Source organism: Juglans regia, chromosome 5, assembly GCF_001411555.2.
Source record: "Juglans regia cultivar Chandler chromosome 5, Walnut 2.0, whole genome shotgun sequence".
In the NCBI taxonomy this organism is placed as follows: Eukaryota; Viridiplantae; Streptophyta; class Magnoliopsida; order Fagales; family Juglandaceae; genus Juglans; species Juglans regia.
In genome coordinates, this window is record NC_049905.1 from 325,375 (window position 1) to 339,623 (window position 14,249).

Consider the following 14,249-nt stretch of genomic DNA (forward strand, 5'->3'; position numbering starts at 1 on the left):
GGTTTCTTTGGGGACTTCTCATACCTTACCTTAGGGGGCTCATGTCAGTTCGATTGTTGTTTGGTCATAATCATTTAATGCGGCTTGGTTCATGAGATGACGGCATTAATGAGGCGTGGAGTCCGGGGAGTGGCGCCATTAATGAGGCATGGCTCCCTGAATATACTTTAGTCTGCGTGTGATCATCGTTGAGTCTCACCATACCATATGTCAAGAGATCGAGGGTCCTTTGCATCTCTCTTTCGACTTTCTGTACAGGTTCTCAAGTGCTAGGTGTTATTGGGCGATGTCAGGGCGGCGAATCTCATATATCCCTATCGTTCGTCCTTCCCGCGTGGGGCTTGGTTTAGCTTATGGGCCAAGTACTCAGTAAGGACCTAGTGACTTCTCTAGAGAAGGGTTGTTGGGCCAGATTAGGCCCCTCGAGGTCCCTTATGGGCTTGTCATACCGGTTTATAGGAGGGAAAATCCATTTACAGTTATCCTGTCAATTCCTATCAAACTGGTCCGAATGGGAATTTATTATTTCCCTTATCTTTTTGTTTTGACCTTTATGTGGTTGTGTCCATTCAACTTTTGGGCTTTCAAAATGGGCGGTTACTACTCCCGACTTTGGTTGCACACCCTAGATTTTTTGTACTTGATTGCACCCGTTCGGTTTCTCTATCATTAATGGTGTCAGGCAGTTGTTCCTCTCTTGGTTTTTGTGGCACATTCTCTGAAAGTTAGATTTGGCACTTGATTGCATCCGTTCAGTTTCCCTGGCATTGATTGTTTCAAGTGGCTCTCCCTCTCCCACATCACATCATACAGCACGCATTACGGGATTCATGCCCATCTACTGGACTCGCTGGGCTAATTTAAACCTCAACCGTCTCCAAGGCTTATTTAAACCCTAACCCCTTCGTCATTTGGAGCTTACCTATGTTTCTTACCATTGTCTTCCTCTTCTGAATCCCTCGTGCTTTCGTGCTTCCCTTTCTTCCCCTCTTCTGCGTGTTTCTTGCCTCTCATTCATTTATCTTCATATTCTCATGGCTCTCAATAACTCTTTCTGTGCTACTCCCAAGAGCTACAACTATGTCAATCTCTCTGGTTCCTCACAGGCTCCTGGGGGTTTAGACCTTCTTGAGGCTAGTATCGAGTCACAATAGTTCGACGGGTTTTCCTAATAGTCGATGGTGACTCCCAGTGAGTTGGAGTCTCTAAAATCAACTTTCAAGGTGCTTGGCATTATGGAGTTTGTGGTGCCAGTGCCCCAAAAAGGAGTGGTGGACTCTAAAGGCTACACCTCAAAGGTGGCCTTGTACCCCAGCATGTTCTCTAGTGGCCTTCGACTACCCTTCTGGCGTCCGGTTTGCAACGTGCTAGACTACCTCCACTTGGCACTAGCACAACTCCATCCAAAGGCATGGAGGATCTTGGTGTCCTATTGCATCATCTGGCACGCGGGTGTTGGAGGAGGTGGGTTCAGAATGCCCTGACCTCACTGCTCTCGAGTTCCTCCTCACCCACAACCTCTTGAAACAAAACGGCAACGCGTGTAGCTTCCAGTCCATCCATGCATTAGAGTTACAAGACAATCGGGTGAAGGGGTGGAACCGGCATTTCTTTTTCTTGTCTAGCAAAAGATGGGAGTTTTTGGTCAGCCAGGTCAACCGATGTGACTATCCCGTTCACGCCATCTAGGGAGTTGTCGGTGAGGACAAAAGCTTTCGGTCGTCGGCAACTCACGAGGAGGGGAGTTGGATTGAGATTGTCAGGGCTTGGGTGAAGGCACACCCAAATGATGTTACTCCAAGGCCTTATTGGATTAGAGTAGCCTCTAGCGATACTTGGCTCCCCTAGCCAACATGCGTTTTACCGATCGATGTATACCCATGCAACCAGCCATTCTCCAGGTTCACAGGCGTTCCCCTAGCCCTTTGACGGTAGGGAAAAGAAAGAAACTTGGGAGATACATTCCCGCCCGCAACAGCTTTGATTTGACATCGATGACTCCCACATGACAGTCTTCTATTCCGATGCTTGTTTGGCGGCCAAAGCCATCCTTGAAGAGGGGTGGGAAACCCTCCTCGTCTCCAAAAGCAACGTCTTCTTCTTCTTCACCATGCAAGGCAGGTGGGGTCGAGGCCTTTCAGCAGGTCTAGGCCAACCTTTCGATGGCCGATGTTCCTCAGCCTTAGGGTTTCCTTCCAATTTTTTCGAAGGTTCCTTCTCTGACCTCGCCAAGTAACGCAGAGGGGGATCAAGAACCTTTACCGGTGGGGATGAGTTGCTCTCCTTGCAGTTTTATGGAGTCCTTTTGGACCCTCATACCTGGGTGTCCCAAATAATGGTCTCGTCTCCTAAAATAGATATCGAGATGGTTCCCTCGCCAACAACTGAGGAGCGTCCTGTTGGGGCCAAGGACTCTCTTGACCAGGTTTCCATCCCGGAATCTCCCATTGCCTATTCTCCCGAAGTCGAGGTTGTCTCGACCGAAGCTGTTTCTGAGGGGGTGGAGGTGACAAAGTTGTCCTAGATGCAAATGGCGAGAGTAGTGTCATGAGCTGCCAAGATTCTGGTTGATGCGTCCGAAGCTGAGGCCACTGTGGTGCCAATTAATACGGTGTGGAGTCCGGGGTGTGACGCCATTAATGCGGTGTGGCTCCCTGAATAGACTTTAGCCTACAGGTGATCATCGCTGAGTCTCTCTATACATTATGTCAGGAGATCGAGAGTACCTCGCATCTCTCGCCCGCCTTTCTATACAGGTTCTCGAGTGTTAGGTGTCATTAGGGGGTGTCAGAGTGGTGAGTCTCATATATCTCTACAATTCGTCTTTCCTACATAGGGGTTGCTTCAAGGGTTAGTTTAGCTTATGGGCCAACTACTCCATAGGGATCCAGTGACTTCTCTAGAGAATGGTTGTTGGGTCGAGTTGGGCCCCTCGAGATCCCTCATGGGCTTGTCACACGGGCCTAAAGGAGGAAAAATCCCCTTACACAAGTAGAATAATGGCAATAGCATATAACATATATCGCTAAGAACTTTGCTATAATAAACTATATTATGAGCTAAGAGGGTGAAATATGAGTGAGGTGGTTGTTTTTCTTGTTCAATACCTCAAGACCCAATCTTGAGATATGTTCCAGCCATCAATAAGGCCTCGTTTGGATTCCTCTGAATCCAAACAACTTCTAAATTAGATTTTATATCAATGGAATGTAAGCTCAATGAAGAGGTTTTTATTTTTATTTTTAAAACTTGTCTTCGTTTTAGTTTTTTATTTCCAAAATTTAAACAAATTATTTTAGAAATTAAGAAAATTAATGTTCAAAACATGCTTAGATCGAACTTAAATTAATTTAAAGAATTATTTTCGTAAATCAAACATATGAAGTGACAACTAAAAAAAATGAAAACTCATATATATATATATATATATAGAAGAAATGATATTTGTAATTATAGAGTGTGTAAATCATGAACACTTCTTTTAAAAAAATAGATAAATTTGAAATTTATATAAAAAAAATATTTTTTTAATGTTGAGCTCACTTTTTTTCAAAGAAAACGAGAACTTGGATATTCTAAAACTGTATTTAGCATTGTTATATGGATAATGCTTAATCCACATATGAAGGCCACCGAAAGCAGCCACTGATTCTTTTTTTATTTTATTTAATGATTAAAGAAGTATTTTTAAATGATGTTGAAAATCATAAAATTTGAATTTCAAAAAAAAAACTAATAAAATACGTATTGTAAGTAAAAATATAAGTAAAATTATAAGTACATATAATATTATTTTTTTATAAAAAAAAAAAAAAGAGAGAGAACGAAGTTAAATTTATGGGCAATGTCGTGACCCACTCTATGGGCAGTGCTAGATCCACCCAGAGTGGGTCACGACATTGCCCACCAACAAAGCCATTTTTCATTTTTTATGTATTTTTTAATTTTATTTTTTAAAATTTAACAACAGTACTAAAAAATTTTATTTTTTAATTTTTTTACTTATTTATTTTAATATATTTAAATATTTAAAAAAATAATAAAAAATTCTAACACACTTAAAATCACTAAGTAAAAAAAATTTATCAAATAGTCAAATTAAACTATACAATTGGAAAGCAAAGTAACTTTTTCTTAAAAAAAAAAAAAATAACCCTCGAAAAAAGAGCATATGAAAAAGAATAAATTTTCTTCACACTCTACTGTGTGAAGAAGCCCTAGCACACCTAATATGCTGAGTTAAAAAAAAAATTTTAAAAATTTTTCTTTACAATGTGCTGCGGGTTCCGATTGTCCCCAGCATATCTCCATGAAAAATTTTATTGAAAGGAAAATGCTAGAGCTCCCGCTGGGGGCTCCCGCTGGGAGCTTCCGCTGGAGCTCTAGTGTATTTTTTTATTTGTATTTTTTAATTCTTTTTTTTATGTAGATGTTTTTAATGATTTTAAATATTTTTAAAAAATAAAAAAATTTATAATATTATTAAATAATACTTGCTTAATCACGAAGTAAAATATAAAATATTTTTATATGATTTTTTATTTTACTTCGTGATTAAGGAAGTATTTTTTAATAATTTTTTTTTTACTTCTTGACTAAGAAAGTGTTTTTAATAATGTTCTAAATTCATTTTATTTTTTAAAAAATATTAAAAAATATTAAAAAAAATTATATAAAAAATAACTTAAAAAAAAACACATACAAAAATACACTACATCCCAGAGCCCCAGCGGGAGCTGTAGCACGATCCTTGAAAACTTATTTATTTTGCACACCACGCACACCCTCCACGTCACCAGGTATGATTGTCAATTCTACCCTTGTTTAAAACTGCTTTCTCCCTCTCCTCCAAAAGCCACTTCTCATAGGCAAAACTTTTCACGTTTGGTAGAGAAGTTCTCGTCCTTCAGCCATTTGACCGGAAACCATCTTCAGGCAATCACAAATCGCAGAAAGGATCTACAGAAAGGCTCTTCCCACATAAATGGATCTTCGTCGGCATTCCGAGGATATGAACGAAATGGGTATGTTCTTCAAAGGATGAAGGTTTTGGAAAGGTGGGGGTCTGGATCTTCCTGCTTGCATAAACATTGAACAAGTTTGGGCCCATGTACTTTGATTCGCAAAGCTCATGTTTCTCAAGCTTTTGAGAAAGTAACACAGGTAGAGGTTTTGGTTGGTTTGCGGTGAACAAACATAGACAAAGAGTGGAATCGAAAGAATGAAGAAAATGCTTGATTTTGGGACAAAGCTCGAGTATCTTCAAGGTAGAAAGAGAGAGAGAGAGAGAGAGAATAAATTTGCTAAATTGCTAATGCTTCTGTTAGGCAGCCATAATCAGATAGACACAAGCAATTTTCCGAAATGAATTGAGTTCCTTTGTGCGAGAGGTAAACTTTCCTTCCTTCCTAGATAATGCCACGTCACCGGATGTGTAGGGTGTGCAAAATAGAGGAGCTTTCTTGGTAGCAGAACTCTTTTTCTAAAGTTATATAAACGACATCATTCAATATGGTGTAGCATAGCAGAAGCGTATGACTTCAGTTCCATGAGAGAGCGTTCATAGAGCAGAAGCAGCGGTAGAAAGAAGAAGAGATATGAACGCTCCCGACCGCTACGAACGTTTCGTCGTCCCTGAAGGCACCAAAAAGTATCTTTCTACAAAGATTTATCTCTAAACCCCTCTCTTTCTGACCCTCATTTTCTTAGTTTCTTTAAAATTTTAATTTTCAGGGTATCGTACGAGAGGGACACGAAGATAATCAACGCTGCGTCGTTCACCGTCGAGAGAGAGGACCACACAATCGGCAACATTCTTCGCATGTACTGTCTTCGAATTGCTTATTCCATTTATCTTAAGTTATTACTTTTCCTAAAATAGCTTAATAAAACTCCTGCTTTTCTTACTTTTTTTTAGTCTTTATCAGGCAATTGCACAGGGACCCGAACGTTTTATTCGCCGGGTACAAGCTTCCTCACCCCCTTCAGTATAAAATCATTGTTAGAGTTAGTGATTTTCTCTCCCCTCTTCCTTTTTTATTAAAAAAAAATCTTTATGTGCACGCAGTCTGTAGGGTAACTCCACTGTGGTATTTTAATTATAAAACCTATCTTAGTTGAATGTTTTTTATTTTTGCATTTCAGTCAGATGATTTCTTTTTCAGTCTGTCTTTTTGGGGGCATCTCATACTGATACAACTACCAATATCTATACTATATTTTGATGATTGAAAAGTCCTTTTTTTTTTTCATGAGTTGGTCTCTTGTACTTTTTAATGTTGTGTAGACTTTGTTCTTCATGCTTTGGTGGGTTTTTTTTATAGATACACACCACAAGCCAGTCATCACCAATGCAGGCGTATAACCAGGCTATCAATGATATTGACAAGGAACTTGATCATTTGAAGAATGCTTTCGAGGTATAACATCCCTATTTATCCTGCATTTGGAGAGAATGTTGAAAGTATAAGTATCCGTAAATATTAATCTCTCTTTTCCATGTTGTTTTTCTTGTATAGATCCTGTGTACGTTGGCTATGCCAATGATTTCATTGATAAAATCCTTGATTAATGATAAAAAAATCTTTCCCAAGCACGCGTCTTTATAAAATCTCATGTATCAAGACACTGGTATATATATAAGCATCGGGGGGAAAAGGTTTTAGTTTGTCATATTCTTTGGTGTAATAATCTTTTTATATTTTCCATGGTGACATCTTGCTGTATATAGTCTTAGAAATGAATTGCGATCCAAGATTGTGAGTGAAAGAGCCTGTGTCTCATGGTGGGTCCAACATGGGTGCCTCACTTGCCATGCTGGGAAGGTTGGTATGTTGGATGAATATTGTTTTGGAGTCTAGAATGGACGGATCTTGTTTTATACTCAGAGAGGGCATCTATTCCCTCCAGTTGGATCTACTTTCTAGTGTGTTTTTTTTGTTCCATATTTTACCCCACAATTTCTTTGCATGGAAAGATCTGTGGCGTTGTGAGATGATGTAGAATCATTCCATTTCCTTCAGAGCATTCAGTGCCTACATAGGTTTCCACAGACAAAAACTAGGATACTTGCTGTGGGTTCTTCAAAGTTGCAACTTCCTTAGTTTTAGCTTTGGACCTAGTGCTTTCTTCTTTTTAACCAAGCATAATCTTTTTATGAGTTCAATGTCTACCATTCTCTGTACTACTGTTTCGCCTTTTGTTTGGAGGTTTTGGTGTATACTATGTCAATGTGTGTACAATGTGTGTACTTGTGGCTATTCCTCTATAATAAATTTTAGTTCATTACATACAAAGATGATGCTTGCATTTTATATATTTTTTTTTAATAGTAGAAAAAGGCAATAGTGCTGCGTTATTGTCTGTCACAACGCTCCTAATTCCTCATATCTAAGTGATAAGTGGATCGTGTGTTTGCGTTGATTTTGGTCCTCTTAGTTTTGGACAACATGAAGTTGAAGAACAAAATATCTAGGAACTTTCCGTCAATGATACCGAGAGATATGAGTGTTGCACTCTTAATGTTAAATAATTTAAGGGGTTAAGTTCTGAAGATATGCTGATCTCATATTTTCAAGCATTCTCATATTCTTGTGAACATCAAACTGCTCATTTCTTACAATCTTAAATCCCTGCTTGCAGACTGAGTTGGCAAAGCATTCAAGAGAGTACTAATATGCTTTGAAGGCAAGCAAAGGAGCAGCGTGTTCAGTGTTCACGTTTAGGGTGCTTCTTCTCAATTGGAATTTGGAAGGGTCAGAATTTTACAGGAATTTTACTTTGAATTTGATCTTGTGTAATGGATTAATGAACTTCTATGCAGTCGGGAAGAATGTTAAATATTCTAATGAGGAGTTTGTCTCTTATTAAAAAAATGTTCTAATGAAGAATTTGATCGTAGTTCAATTAATAGCATTTTGATGTGCCCAGCCCTTGAAGTAAATTGCAGAATTAACTGGACCATATGGATCTTTGTATGAATGGACATTCGACTTACCCTTTCTGGGTTTCATTCGCAAGCAGCCCCTCTGATTTTAGTTTATCTTTTGAAGATGAATTGTGGTAATGCGTTACTGCTTCATGATTTTCGTTCTGCACTGGGAAGTTACGATATGTTACGATTTATGTGTTATTACCATATGTTACGATTGAAGTTATATCCTGATAGAAGCTTGATTGGCTCGTGCCAAGTAGTTTGGATGGACTTCTTTTGTATGCCTAATTGTTTCAACCTGATAGGAGGATAGCTCATGGGGAAAAAAAGGAAATTTTCGAATGGATCTAGGATTTTAGGCCAAACGGGTGGACAATGGGATCGAACATATATCACATCAGCAACTGGATACCAGGACACTTGAGTAATCATTGTTTTCGCTTTACTACTCAAGAACAGCTCTAAGTGTAGTCATCGTTTCCATGACCCTTCACCACTAACAGAAAATAAAGGAATGACTCGCCTCTGTAACAGGTCAACACTCATCTCGCACACTGTCAATAGCTGTTTCTACAAGTTGTATCTCTGCCTTCTAATATTTTTTGTTCCTTTTTTCTTTTTTGCACCCTTTAGATAACTAATCTTGGCCAATCCCACTGCAAACTCTCACATATTGGTTGTCATTTTTACAAACTAAGGTTCTAGAAATCATCTGTTTCCTTGTTACAATTAGTTCCTAATGTCCTACGCTACCACATTTAGTTTGACATTTACATAATCGAGAAGTCATCTTCAAGTCCATCTAGTTTTCCTTTTACGTTGTGTTGTTGAATGATCAAAACCGATGTCTTCACTGAGAAATCAGAACCCGAAAGAACATCTCCTATAGGACCTAATTCTGGACACTGCTGCCAATCATTCATTCCCACTGTCAATACTGAGTTTACCCTTCCCCCTCGTCCTACAATGATGAGTGCATACTGCCCTTCCAATGACCTTAAAGTAGAATAGGTCTCAGATGAATTTATAAGATGCTTCTCCATATATGCAACGTGCCCCCCTGCAACATGTCTTCCATAAAACTGAGCAAAGCACTCATCATCAAGTTTCATTTCCTCTTCCTGCTCTGCAATTTTGACCCTATTGTTGCCTGCTCTTCTTGATGCATTCTCTGAATTGGCATCCACTAAGAATCTTATTACCGTGAGTTTTACTCCAGGATGTCGTGCTACATGCCCCGCATAGGCTAGTGCTTCTCTATCATCTTTGCCACCAATGAAAATAACTGCAACATTGAGAGATACATGTGCTCCTGATATTTTTTCTATCAATCCAAGACCTCTGTCCACCAGAATCCCCACTGAACATGGGGAACTCCTGAGAACCTGTTGAAAACCACATCTATAAGCAAGCTACAATTTGGAAGACAAGCTTTCAAATAATTGGATGAGAGATGGTTGATTAAAAGTTTGGTAAAATATTCTGATTTTACCTTGCGGTTCACATATCTGAACCCTGAATGGCCTGCATCCAATCTTCCATCTGCACGCTGGCTCTTGTGAAATGGCAATATGATGAGTGCTACCATCAAGTTCTCTGCCAAATTGCAAATCTCCTGGGGCATGCCATTGATCGTGGAGAGTGCAAGCATTCGCTTGACTGTGACACCATCACCACTCATATCTGCATAGGCTTGAACTGCAGTAGTTACTTGTTCTCTCAAGTCTGTCACTGACTCGTCAGTCACAGCCAACGTGTTCACTCCATCATCACCTTGCACAAGTGTGGCTGCTATCTGGTCTGTGAGTTCGATCATGTCAGTGACATACACCTCTATTCCAGGGTCAGCTGCGCCTCGAGAGATCTCCATGAAGTTAATGGCAGCAGATGCATTTTGAGGCCCGTTAACACACACCAAGATTCGGAGCTCTTTTGATGGGTCAAGCCATTCAAGTGCCATTCGATGAGTTGGTGCGCGTTTCCTTGCACGTTTGATGATATGCGCAACAACTGATGGGGTGTGCACAACAGTGAAAAAGATTGCAATTACCATCACAATACTGGTTGTAGTTGATGTGGTACCAGCCTGCATTGGTTACAAGAGCACAAAGTCACAAGATTATGGTCGTTCTAATGGTAATGAGTAGCTCTCTAGTGCTCATGGGCATGGAAATCATAGCTATTGACAGTTGTATCTGTCACCATCATTTGTTGCAGTCTTCAGTCTCTGTTTCTTACTTGCATTGATATGAAATGAGTCAATTTTATTTTTGCTAGCTGTTTAAGATAATTCTTCTTATTTACTATGCGGAATCATTTATTGAGTATTAAGAATTTTTTTTTCAGGTTGCAGTGCAACCGTTTAGCCTTAGCTGCACATCTATTTACGTATTGTCATGATTTTTCTTATATAGTTTGGTGTCAAAGAATCATACAAGAAACACAAAAATAAAAATATCCCATTTCATGGTTGCCTATAGGCACCTTAGTGTTTATATGCCTGTTGCTTTTAGGCCCCAAAAAGCTTGCCTTGTACTACAATTAGAAGCATTTTGTGTTTTTAACAACTCGTGAAGATACCTACCAGAGAAAAGGAAGGGTTGAGGAAAAATTTAAAAAAAGCAAGTAGACAGTGGCTTAGACGCGTCTTAGCATAAATATCATAGTGATTATCCAGTCACAAGAAAAAGAGAACATATAAAGTTTCCTCCGAACAAAATATTGTGAAGAAGATACTAAAATAGATTCTTACAGTTCTAGCAGCAATAGCCAAGTAGATCTGATAATGGCCCTTTGTAGAGAGAAGCAACCCAAGTGCAACTGACTCCGGCCAATGAAACCCCAGCATCACCCCTGAGATGACTGTTCCAGTTACCTTCCCAGCTGTCGTTATCACAAAGAGTAGAACTAGGCGTGTCCAAGTTCCTATTTGGCCAGGTTGAAACTCTCGGAAATCAGCTTCAAACCCCATCCAGATGAAAAAAATTGGATAGAAAATGGTAGTTAACAAGTAGTTGACTTTGTTAATAACCCATTTTGATACTCTCCCCTCGCTGGGCAAGAAAATCCCCGCCATAAAGGCACTAAGTATGGGGCTGTACCCGTACGCAGGCGAGCAGCAGCATACCAAGCCCATGAAGGCAAGTGAGAGCACTAGGTGTGAACCCTTCATGGGTTTGCCTTCAGGGTTTTCATTGTTAACCCAGTTCATAATAATGGGTGAAACTTTGGCAGTGATCACTGTTTGGAGAACTAGTGCAGAACTCATCTCTATGCCTTCTTGAAGTCGACTCTTACCTGAAGGTTTTTCTCTGTTTGGCCATACAATATAGCCAATGGAAATGAGAAGAGTGGTTATAAAATCAGAGTGTATTCCTGCAGCAATCACAAGCCGGCCGATGTCTGACTTGCCTATTTTACAATTGGTAATTATGCGGGTTAGGACAGGGGAGGCAGTGCCGGAGAGGGCAGTGGAGAGGGTGAGGGTGAAGTGTATCTTAAATCCGTGTGTATGATTAAGAAATGGGGTTAGGAAGCAGGCTAGGAGGAATGTGGAGAGCATTCCAGCGTAGGCCACTTTAGCATCCCGAGTTGGAACTTTAAAGAGCACATATGGATCCATTTCTATACCCAACACAAGCATGTAGCATATCATCCCAAAATCGATTATGAAACGCAAAGTCTGAGCTGATTTATCAATTAAGGAATGTACGATGCCTAAGTTGCCAATGAGCATCCCTATCTGCATATAAAAACAAAAAAGACAGAAATTTAGTCACAATGAAAGAGGTTAAGGTGATTCATGCAATGCAAGTTACTGGTAGTAGGTTTTGTGTTTTTCATGCATCATGCAACTCTGATCCCCTTTTCCAATGATGGCATGCACCATTATAGATCAAGTTAGGACCCCCCTTCCCTTCCATGTTGCAAAATATGCCTGCACTAGTCATGGTTAGGACCCCGAGACAGTTTTTTGGAGTTGGGATGAAGAAGTCATGCCAGACAACAACCATATGATTATAACTATCTTCATTCCTTAAACTCAAACCAAACTTCTAGCCCCTACGATATATGCACGAAATGCATTAATTGTGGAAAGTTGTGTAATATATGTGGTGGTTTGTTTTTTGACCTCATATACCGAGATTTTATTATTTATATATTGTCTTAACAAAACTTAATTTATAAGCTAGACATCTACGTAGGAAACACACGAATATATACATATGCATAGTTAACAGTGCTTCAACGTTGAGAACAATGAACAGACAGTTTTTTTTTTGGCTCGTTTATTGACCCAAAATGGAGGCTGAGAGAGACTTACAATGGTATCAGAGGTGATACGAGGTTGTGAAAAGGGCCTTAAAAGGAAATGCGTGACATTGCAGAGAACCACCATTAAGAAGAAACCGAAAACATGTTTTGCCGCCCTTGTAAATATTGCTGTTAGTTTACCCGTACATGGGTCCTCTTCTAAACTCATTTCTGCCATTTTCTTTCCACTTCGATTCCCTGCTTTCTTTGATCCAAAACAGGATCTTAATTGCTAATTTCTTTGTGTTTTGTTGTTGCAAATGATTAATGTCTCCGTTTCTTTGCTTCGACGGTCGGTATAACGAGTGGCAGCAAATGAATGCATCTTTTGAGGAGAAAATAAAGGAGTAGTGTTAGGAGAATCAGCCATCTACACAACCTCCCCAACTTACGTGTAATTTTTTTTTTTTTTAATAATTGAAACGTGCGTTTAGAGCTACCTTCCCATTTTATTTTTTTTATTTCTCATTCCATTCCCATAGATGTCATGATCACAAATATGCCATATTATATAATATTGTCCACTCCAGCAATGATGGGTTTAGACTTTAGCCTTCAGTGGTTATAAATTCAAAGCTAGGATGTAAAAATATGACAAGCTCCATATGACTTTAGCATTGTCATAATGATGGCAGAGAACCACTTCAAAATAAAATATATACTAGTAATTTGCCAAATACTAGGGAGACAGTGATTAAAAAAAAAAATAATAATCAAACCACTTCTCTGAGTGAGAGATCAACATGTATGTTTTCCTGTTGCTATATGATATTAATTGTCGTTCTCAAAACTCAGTTGAAATAACGTGATGGGCGATGAGAAAGATGGAAGGCCATCCAGACCTTCTACCTCAATTTCATCAACTCAGATATGATACACATTGTTTATTTGAAAATGTCGTGATAGGAGGTGTGGGAAGGAAAAGCCATGCATGGAGAAAAGAATTATTTAGCTATTGACGAAAGATCCAACCAGAGATTGCCCATGGAAGAGAACAGTTCCAATAGTCTAGACTCTCCAAAAAGTTTTGGATTTGTGTATATAAATTGGTAAATGGGTAATTGTGTATTACTTTGATTTTGTACATGTACTTTGATTTATTTGTTTTGATCGGTAAACGAAGAAAAAGAGTAAGAGTAAGCATAAGTTCAGGTTCTAAAAGGCTTTTGTTCTAGAGGGCAGTGAATCACAATTTTTTTCCTGGCCCTTTGTACGTACTGCACTCCTCAAGGCTCACAAGAAAAGAAAGAGCCTTGATAGCACCACTGCTCAATCCTGGAACCTTAAATGATTGCAGCATACAAAGTAAGCATGTTTAGAGAATATCAAAATGCATTTTCCGTCGGATTCTCACAAACAGAGAGGATGCAACAATTTAACACATCCATTACCATTCTCACAAACACAAAATTTAGCATCCATAATAAGCTGTCATACAGAGAATATAGCATACGATTACGATCCAAACTATCTATTTACAATTAAAAGTAACACGATACATCTATAGTCCGAACCAACCAAAAATTAGTACAATAGACTCCTCTTTCGAACTGCATTCCTCTTGTCAAGATTTTTTTCTCTACCAATTGAAGTATATCTGCCTGTATGAAAAATTGGCATCTTACCTTCTCCTTGCTTATAATTCAAGAATTTCACGTTTTAAATATGAAAACTTTGTACATCTATTAAAAAAATAAAATACAAAAATATGACAACTTCGTACATGCATTCGTAATTATTTCTTTGACTATAAGAACTAAAAAAATGTCACTATACTTTGCCATAATAATAGTTGGATTAAGACATTGCAGCTGATACTGAAATGACAAAGATAATATCAAACCAAATTCAGGCCACATTCTTATAGACATCATCTCTACAAAGCCAATGGGAATAAATAAAAGTCCATATCTAGAATTACATTTTTGCCTCCAGTAACAATTTTTATGGCAATAGGGAAGATCGTTGCTATCTTCGCCCTTCATACACTAATGACTTCATG

General features: G+C 38.8%; 2 protein-coding genes across 5 annotated transcripts; one reads left to right on the top strand and one right to left on the bottom strand.

Moving 5' to 3' along the window:
• Positions 1-4,857: 4,857 nt before the first annotated feature.
• On the top strand, positions 4,858-8,007 carry LOC108988226 (DNA-directed RNA polymerases II, IV and V subunit 11). 4 transcript variants are annotated; one of them, XM_035689985.1, is made up of 6 exons: positions 4,878-5,390; positions 5,521-5,650; positions 5,734-5,823; positions 5,918-5,963; positions 6,324-6,419; positions 7,642-8,005. In XM_035689985.1, the coding sequence occupies exons 2-6, from the start codon at positions 5,598-5,600 to the stop codon at positions 7,672-7,674; spliced, it is 318 nt and encodes a 105-aa protein (XP_035545878.1). In that variant the 5' UTR covers positions 4,878-5,390; positions 5,521-5,597; the 3' UTR covers positions 7,675-8,005. The 4 variants fall into 4 exon arrangements, 3 of the variants coding, with proteins under 3 accessions (XP_018816988.1, XP_035545878.1, XP_035545877.1); XM_018961443.2 differs by having other exon boundaries at positions 4,858-5,650; XR_004801511.1 differs by having other exon boundaries at positions 4,878-5,650; positions 5,928-5,963; positions 7,642-8,007.
• Positions 8,008-8,691: 684 nt separating this feature from the next.
• LOC108987678 (cation/H(+) antiporter 28-like) lies at positions 8,692-12,347 on the bottom strand. The gene is made up of 4 exons (XM_018960656.2): positions 12,258-12,347; positions 10,686-11,675; positions 9,426-10,019; positions 8,692-9,318 (listed from the first exon to the last, which is right to left on the bottom strand). The coding sequence occupies exons 1-4, from the start codon at positions 12,330-12,332 to the stop codon at positions 8,704-8,706; spliced, it is 2,274 nt and encodes a 757-aa protein (XP_018816201.2). The 5' UTR covers positions 12,333-12,347; the 3' UTR covers positions 8,692-8,703.
• Between the last annotated feature and the right edge of the window lie 1,902 nt (positions 12,348-14,249).

Bases quoted from the DNA above. Each gene is read 5' to 3' on its own strand.
- LOC108987678 (XM_018960656.2), bottom strand. From the start codon at position 12,332: ATGGTGGTTCTCTGCAATGTCACGCATTTCCTTTTAAGGCCCTTTTCA. The intron at 10,020-10,685 runs GTAAGAATCTAT...TAACCAATGCAG, and splicing joins TGGCTATTGCTGCTAGAACT to GCTGGTACCACATCAACTAC. The intron at 9,319-9,425 runs GTAAAATCAGAA...GGTTTTCAACAG, and splicing joins TCAGATATGTGAACCGCAAG to GTTCTCAGGAGTTCCCCATG.
- LOC108988226 (XM_035689984.1), top strand. From the start codon at position 5,598: ATGAACGCTCCCGACCGCTACGAACGTTTCGTCGTCCCTGAAGGCACC. The intron at 5,651-5,733 runs GTATCTTTCTAC...TTTAATTTTCAG, and splicing joins GTCCCTGAAGGCACCAAAAA to GGTATCGTACGAGAGGGACA. The intron at 6,420-7,641 runs GTATAACATCCC...CCCTGCTTGCAG, and splicing joins ATTTGAAGAATGCTTTCGAG to ACTGAGTTGGCAAAGCATTC.